This window comes from Prionailurus bengalensis, chromosome B3 (genome assembly GCF_016509475.1).
Source record: "Prionailurus bengalensis isolate Pbe53 chromosome B3, Fcat_Pben_1.1_paternal_pri, whole genome shotgun sequence".
In the NCBI taxonomy this organism is placed as follows: domain Eukaryota; kingdom Metazoa; phylum Chordata; class Mammalia; order Carnivora; family Felidae; genus Prionailurus; species Prionailurus bengalensis.
The window spans coordinates 122,869,244-122,877,752 of record NC_057355.1 but is presented as its reverse complement, the minus strand read 5'-3'; the positions used below and the strand labels follow the sequence as shown (position 1 = coordinate 122,877,752).

General features: G+C 46.8%; 1 protein-coding gene across 1 annotated transcript; it reads right to left on the bottom strand.

Moving 5' to 3' along the window:
- Window positions 1-350: 350 nt before the first annotated feature.
- On the bottom strand, window positions 351-8,459 carry AHSA1 (activator of HSP90 ATPase activity 1). The gene is made up of 9 exons (XM_043556728.1): window positions 7,945-8,459; window positions 6,405-6,595; window positions 4,613-4,695; window positions 4,099-4,216; window positions 2,918-3,006; window positions 1,977-2,105; window positions 1,392-1,493; window positions 859-910; window positions 351-741 (listed from the first exon to the last, which is right to left on the bottom strand). The coding sequence occupies exons 1-9, from the start codon at window positions 8,022-8,024 to the stop codon at window positions 569-571; spliced, it is 1,017 nt and encodes a 338-aa protein (XP_043412663.1). The 5' UTR covers window positions 8,025-8,459; the 3' UTR covers window positions 351-568.
- Window positions 8,460-8,509: the final 50 nt, after the last annotated feature.

Genomic DNA, 8,509 nt, shown 5'->3' with positions numbered 1-8,509 from the left:
CTGAACCTGAGGTCCAGTCCCCCCTGCCACAGGGCAGGGGATCTTCCCATGTATCAAACCAGCACCTGGTGCTCGTCTCTTCTTGCAAAGAGGCCACACAGAGAGGCAAGCCTAGGGTGCAGTTTCTTGGCACTGTTTACCCCCGAGAACCCCGCCTTGTCTTCTCGCAGTGAGGGGAGCAGCTCTGTGCCAGTCTGCAGAAAGGAGACTAGCTCAGGAATGCAGTGAGGTGGTTTCTTTCCTGCCTCCTAATTACCTGCCCTTACCCAGAATGGTTTTCCCTTTAATTCAGTGTCTTCAAGGGAACTCATTAATACCACCCACCCAAGCAACACAGGTTTCCAGATATGCACGTTTTTTAAATTACGTTTATTTAGCGTATGTACACATAAAAGAGAAATCACCCTCTGATCCCACCCAGCAGAAAACATGCACAAACCCAAGATATACGTGGAGGGAAGGGGCCCCAGCCCCAAGTTAGTGGTTGGGATGGTGCAATCCTGTGAGTCCCAAGCCCCAGTCAGGAGAGGGCTGGACCGAAGCACTGGGCAGCCCCTTGCTGCCAGCCCTAAAATAAGCGTGCGCCGTAGCCAAAGGTCTGTTTGATGCCTTCAAAGTAGTACCGCTGCCAACCCTGCCGCGTCCTCTCTTCCTCGGGGGCAGGGATGCCTCTGCCTTCCATGCACAGCTCAGTCTCTCCATTCTTGTCTATGAAGGTCAAGGTGATGGTGGCAAAATGCCCTGGGGAGAGGCAGAGGGGAGGGGGGTTTAAGACCCAGGGTTTCCGTCAGGGTTGGAGACTAAGGGGGAAAGAAAGAGTTCTGGGGGTAATGGCACTAAGCAACTATGCATACTTACCTTCTGGCCAAGATTTAAACCTCCACTTCATCACAATAAGTTTCTCAGGGACCTAAAATAACCAGAGAGATCAGTGTGTACCGTAGACTCCAATGCGCCAGATCCTGGCTGGGACCAGCTGTCTGTCTTTCGTTCGGCCTACGGTCTGTGCAATTCTACACCTCAGGGGCACAAAGTGGACCGTGGAGTTGGTAGCATCTGCACCAACACAGGCTACGGCCTCTCCTCTCACTCCCAAGTCCAGTCTGGTCAACTGTGCCCAGGTGACAGTTTAGTGCTACAAATGGAAAGTTACCAGCCGCCAATATACATGACCTCTCTTCCATGTTTGACTTCTTCAGGAAGAACTAATTTAACTCTGAGGAGAAAAATTCTAGGAAAGCAAGAGAATTCAACTGCAACATTCTTTTGAAAATACAAAAATGAGGTTTTACTAACCAGAGAGATTGAATTTTACCTACACAGCTGAAAAAAGGAATGTTTTTCTTCTGACCTGAGACTATATCCTGGGTCTGGGGCTAGCAGGCACTCACCAGATCAGTGAATTCCCCAGAGACGTTGCCATCTACCAGGTGAAACTTCCCACCTTTGTCTGCTTCTAACATTGCAGGAGCATGGGTAAAGGCCTGAACGAGCTGTGGGGGGAAAAAAAAAAAAAAGGTAGGGAAGATGTCCCTCTCAGTGGGACCTAGGGACAAACGCCAGGTGATACTTGCACACCTTAGCTCTCATTTCCAAACGCACCACTTTGTCCAATGACTGGCTTCTGTTATGTCCCACTACAAAGGGACAACCACTGCTCAGGGCTTTGACTTGAGTAACTCTTTGTAAATCCATGATGCCAATACTTCAGATCCATTCACTTTTCCAACAAGAATGTTTCCAGTGGTGCCCACTTAAACCACCCCAAAACACTATACGGGAGGACAGAGAGCAAGTCCACCTTGAGGAGTAGAGTGAACACAGAAGGGTTTTTTCTTTGTCGCTACTTGTACAAGGAAATCCTCATGGCACCACTTTTTAGTACCTGCTCTGCATGCAAAGGGGATGTGCCTACAACATCCCAAGTCACCTGAGCAGCAAATGCCTGGAGGCCTGACGGACAAGATTATACTTACCTCTTGGGTGGTAAGGACTCTATACAGCTCCTCTGGTGATGTCAGGAAGGTTTCTCTAAGGGTGATCTTACAAGTGGGGATTTTGACACCAACGGGTCTGGCCTGGGTTTTTGAAGGAGCAGACTTAGCCTGTGGAAGTGGCAGCAAGAAAGGTTTAGAGGGTGGGAAGCCTCCATTAACGTGGCTTCCAGGACAGGCCTGTCACTCATTCTCACAAACTTCTTCGCCTCCAGTGCTAATTATTCCAGGAGGCTGGATGGGCGTTTCAGTCATTAGGGGAACCTTCCCAGAGTGTTCTCAGTTCCCACCGAAAACAACACTCCCAGTGGAGGACAGATCCTCACTGGAAACCCCACTGACCAAAGGACCTGGCAAACCACTGGGCATTTCTGAAGCACTCAGTGTTAATTCTCCAGGAAAAATTCTGTGCTCAAAGAGCTGGAAGCAGCCACCTCCCCTCGGGAATCTCCTTCACTGTGCTGGCAGAAGGGCAGTGGGGCTGCAAACCAAGTGCTGAGCCTGAACTGTACAAGTTCTAGCTCCACAAAAACTAGCTGCTCACCCTGCAAATGTGGTGAAATTGATCAATTTCCTAATAGGTGAATGTCGTGATCTAAGCCCGGTACCTTTGTGACCCCTCTAGTGTCAAAGTACGAAATATCAACACCCCACTTAGAAAGAATACTGGAAACATAGATAGCTGAAGACCATCCTGTGTTCACAACCTAACCGGTGTTAAATGCAATCAAGAGAAACTCTGAAGCCCCTGCTGGCTTCCATTTGCTCTAGGGGTTTGTTATAAATGATTGAAAACCCAGTTAAAGAGGGACAAACAACTACACATTGTAGACTCTGTAAAAAGCACCATGGGCAGATCACAGGCTGCTGTGGCTTGGAGGTTAGTGTCAGAGAAAGAGCACATGGAAATACCACTTATTTACCTTGCGCTCCTCAGTTTTCAGTGCTGGCTGCCCGGCTGGGTCTACTGACTCTCCGTTCATTGTAGGCAAGATCATGCCCTGCGTGAACTCTGAAAAAATAAAATCCCCACTCCTGGAAGTTATTTCCTAGTAGCTGAGATTTGGGGCTTCTTTAGAGTTTGACAAACATGGACGTCTTACCCCCAAATGAAGTAATGACAAAGAAAGAAAGAGTCTACTTACTTTAGTCTTTACCTTTGCACTATGCCAGACAGGTATCTGAGTGTATGCTACAGAACACAGAATATTAACTAGGATGATTCTAAATCTCGCTCCATTAGAAGCAATACAACTTGTTAAATGTACATGAGGTCTCCTATGGATGGTAGCCAACGAATGTAGTGGCACTTTCAAGGAATTCAAGAGCAGGGCAAGATACCCACAGATGCATACTTAGTCCCCTTTCTCCACTCTGCCTTACCTCAGTAGAATAGCCATGCCTAGTGCACCAGAGCACTCGTTCTCACCAGAAGAGGTATCACCTCGTATGCTGGTGCCCTTTGACAATCATTTTATGTACTCCCAACACCAAGATCAGAACACACTGGCAGAACTGGAATTCTAGGGGACAGCTGAGCTGACCGCTATCCTAATGACCCCCTAAGTGTCCCTGGAGAATGCATGTCAAAGATAGTCCAGGACTGTGCTCAAGCAGTCCAGGGATGCCAAGTCTTTAGATCGCACCGTTCAACAGAAATGTAATGACAGCCTCAAATATAATCTTAAGTTTTCTAGTAGCCACAGTAAAGTGTTAGAACAGAGAAGTGAAATTAGTTTTAGTAACATGTTTAACCCAATACATCCAAACTATCTTATCAATATAAAAAGCTATTAGTAATTTCACATTCCTTTTCTGGTACCAAGTTTTCAAAACCCACCGTGTTTTCTACTCACGGCACAGCTCGACTTGGGACTATCTGCATTTCAAGTGCTCATCAGTCAATATATCAGATAATCCATCTCTATATCTTTCCCTTATTCAGAGTTTATAGATTGATTTTGAGGTGAAATAAGCCCCCTCCCCCACAAATCTTTTACCCATCTGGCAAAGAAAGGACTGTCAGGACCCTTAATCAGGGTCTGATGGTCGGGGGTGGGAGGGAACTACCTCCTCAAGGCATACGTAACTACTCAAGGGATACCTGTTTTGAGGGTGCTGATGTAAATTCCCATTGCTTCTCTTAGGAGTTTCACCCCTTCTTCCTTCATTAAGGCCACGAGATTTGTGTCAGGCTCATCTTTGGCAAGGCTCACACTAATCTGAGTGAAAGATCAGAAGTAGGTGGTAAATAACTTGAGGGGCACCCACGACATGGAATGTGGGTGCTGAGCAATCAGATAGCTGCTGACATTTCCAAAGGAAACGTGTGAGGGTTGGGGTATTTTTCCAATCCCCATGAGTGTTCCTTCTTGCATTCTGCCAAAGCCAAGGTGGCTAACATTAGAACCCAAGTTACTAGCTAAAGCGGAGTAATTAAACAAGCACAAGCTGTGCTGGGAGCTCTCAATGGCACCACAGACCTAGGAAATCATCTACAAACTGAGGTTCTGAATGCTTGGGCCAGGCCTGGGCTTTAATCTTGAACGGGAAGTCATTTTTCTCATCTGAGAATAGAGAATGTGGAAGACTCAGATGAGGAATTAGGAAGCACAAACCTCTACTTCATCCACACTGTTTTCATCAGACAAATTGGGGATCTCCACATGTCCCTTGTACTGTACTCCAGACTTAGAGGTACCTGTCAAAAGCAATGCAACATCATTAGTCTCCCCCTTTGCAGGAAAAGGCTGCTCTAGAGTCCTAGCTACTCTTCTGCTTGCACTTTTCTGTTTTTTGCTTGCACTTCTTTTGAACTACTGAACTGACCTTCTTTATTCGGAGATAAAGCCAGACGCAACCAACCCTCCCCGCTTCTCCCCTAGAAGAAATGTCTTTCCTCATTAGATCTGTTGAGGCCAACTGCGTTATTACTGTATGGGACTAAGAGCTGTGTGGATGTGGCACTGGCAGGAATTCTGCCAGGGAGAACTTAGGTCAACAATCAATGCAGTCAGTTCTGCTAGAATGCTTGTTTTGAAAATACAAATTTATTCCGATGTGACTGACACATTAGGGGTCAATCTGATCACAGCATGAATTTCACATTTGCTAACACAGGAACACACACCCACACAAAACCACACCCAGCTGAAATGAGCTGCACAGGAATACACAAAACACACACATCTCAAACATTTATCTGCCAGCAGCCTCAGTTCCCCATGTGCTATGAGCCACACCACCCACACTGGTGTTACAACTTCTGATTTCAGCTGACCCTCCTTCCACCAATCGACAATAACCCACATGCTGCAACCTTTCTGATGCCCACTTTCACAAGTGAACTTCAGGTCTTTTTCAAGGTAAAGCACCATGTTTACTGTATTATTTATGTACTTCTTCCCATATAACATGTGTAGACTGTGCTATCAATTTTTATGTTCCTAAATTTTAAAAATGTGTCACCAATGAAGGTTTTTGGGTATTGTGTCGTGTCCCTAACCCTATCCTCCCCATAAGCCCTGTGGTTTTGGTTGAGCAATTTTGCACAGTATGGGGATTTTTAGGAACACACGGGTGACGTTACAGCAGAACTGACTGTATTTCAAAATGAACCAACAAGATGATTATTGATCTTCACTTCTCCTGACCTCAGTTTCTCAATCTATAAAAAAAGGACTGGGTAAGATGATACCCAAGGTTCCTTTCAGACTACTATAGTTTTTTTTAAAAAAGTCACGAACAGATAGATCTACTCCTCTCCTCTTTATTACCATTTACTTGAAAAATGCTCATCGAGGCACAAATCTAATGTATGCTTTGCCCCACACATGTATTCCTTTAGCTTTAGTGCCTTTTAAAATTGTCAGGACCATCCAGCTAGGGCACATACATGGCTCCAATTCTTTGCCAATACCACCACAGAAGGGACACAAAAACTGGAGGATAAAACCACCCCAAATTATAGTCACACAGAAACTTCGTTAGCAGGGTAGTCTAAACTGGTAGATTCACACAGGAGAAAGTAGGAAAAAAAAAAAAAAAAAAAAAATCAAGACCAAAAAAACCCTCCCCTTCCCACCTTTAAGTCAATCATCCAAGAGACAAAAGTTAGCTAGTCTGAGGAAACGTTACCTGACATAAAATGTCCTAACATATCATGTGCCCCAAAGATTCAGTGGCCCAGCTGCTTCACTGGTGGCGGCTTATGAGGCCCACAGAGAGGAAATGCATTTAGTGTCTCACAGCAGCAGAGAAATTTTGGCACCCAATACTGATTTCTATAAAAGTAAGGAGCCCTGTGTCCCCTGAAGAGTTCCTAACCTTCCCAAAACTGTTCTCCCGGCTCCTTAATAGGTCAACCAAAATGCAGTTAGCCTTTGTTCTAATGGCCCAGCACAGACTTACCTGTCCAGTTTAGTTTGATGCTCCATTCATAAAAGAAGATAAGTTTGCCTTTGCGATTGTTAATGGATGCCTCTCCATCAAGCTTATTCACTTCTGTCACCTCACACTTGCCTTCCTCATTTTGCACCCGCACTGCCAGGAACAGCGTTTTCAGCTTATCCGTGGACCAGTTTGAAGCATCCCTCTCTGTCCTGCAAAACAGAAATAAAACTATGGACTAGCAACCAAATGGAAGACACACTGCTTGCTCTGTGCGAGAGAATCCAAGGCTAAAAGAGACCTGACAAATACTCTGAAAAGACCAGTCCCACTCCCATACATCCACAAACATCTTATCCTCTTTTAGGAAGATAAGGAGTCCCATACTGTCAAGAAAGATAACTGCTGTGTGGAATGGTTACAAATCAAATGGAAAATTATACTTTCCTTTCTCAGCATGATGGTGCTAAAGTCAGTATTTGACACTTGAACATGGCGCCCCCGTTTGACCAAATGGAAAACTGTGACCATCTTGCTGAGGTCAGGAGCCTAAGAGTGGGCCCTAGAATGCAGTATTTAGCTAACAAGTCCAGTAAGTAAGAAAGCAATAATCTTGACCTCATTAGCACAGTGTTCTGACCTGTCAAATTCAGGCTGTGCTATAAATTCCCTACACATTCTGTGTCCTCTAAACGTCTAGGAAAACAATGTTAAATCCAGGGCTTCAAACCAAATTAGATCAAAGCACTATGTATGTTAAAAGGAGATAGGTTGAAATATAGAGAAGAAAAATCACTATCTGCCTCCCAACATACTAACTAGCAGAGAACCCAGCAGCAAAAAGGGCTGCAACAAAGTAAAAATGAAAGCAACGGGAACAAAGTTCAGTGGAGTTAAAAAATAAAGAAATAGTACTTTTAGGACATTTCATAAATGAGAGTAAGCTTTTAAAAGTGGTTAAGTTATAAAACCGTGATTGCCCGGCAACCGGGGTAGTCCTGGGAGTTACAACACAACCAAATGAATAGTTCCGGGTGAGAGGCCATGGCATCTTCAGCATCACTGTGCTCTTGAGCACCCACCGAACACCTTCCAAACCTTTGTCCTCTGGACTGAGGCAGTGGTTCTCTACGACTGACTCTGAATCTCACCCGTAAGCCGCAAAATAAGAATTCCAGCCCACTAGCCCCGAGCCTAACACAGAGATCTCCCAAAACAATCCACGCCGATTTGGGTCTCACGGACTCCTCCGGCCACGTGTGGGAAGCATGTCCTTGCTCAGGCTGGATGCATCGGCCACGGGGGTTATGTTCTCGTATCTCTGAAACCCCTCCTCTGGGCGCAGCCCTCCACGTCGCCCTCTTGCCCTCTAAACACTGAAACAGAGGCAGGTGGTGGTGTGTGGAGAGACCTGGGACTACGGACCCCTGCCACAGGAAGAACCCACCCCCATCTCCGGGCAGGGCTGTACCGGCCCTAGTTTTGTTCCGCCCGAGGTTCCAGGGACCCGCACCCCTGGCCGCGCCGTAGTGTTCCCGCGGCCTGGCCCGCTGGCCCTCACCAGTGCCAGTTGTTGACGTTGGTGGCGTCCGCCCGCTCCTCCACGATCCAGCGTGGGTCGCCCTCACCCCACTTGGCCATCAGCTTTCCTGTCGCGCCGCCACCAGCTTCTGAGCAGCCACAGCCACAGCCTCAAGACTGCCTGGTCCCAGCCGCCCGGCAGCGCCTGGAAACTACTAGAAGCGGCCGCAGAACCTCCGGGCTTGCTTTTCCCTCCACCCCCCGCCCCTCCCCGCCTTAACTTCCGGCTCCTCCTCGCTTCCACCGGGTACTTCCGTTCCACCTCCTCGGACTTTGGTTTATGTGTGTTCTAGAGTTCCTTCAAGCTCCGTTGGGCTATCCCTAAATGGGCCGAAAAAGCAACCGCTCACACGACCATTTATCACCCTTAAGGCCACAAAGAACACGTCTCATTGTTTCCCTAGTCTCTGCATTGGCCCTGCCGAGCCTCATGGGAATTGTAGTCTTGTTTAGTAACCCGTTGGATAACCGCGGAAGGTCGCGCTAAAAGTAAAGGAAACTACTTAGGCACGGAGCTTCAGAAGTTCTGGGAGTTGTAGTCAAGA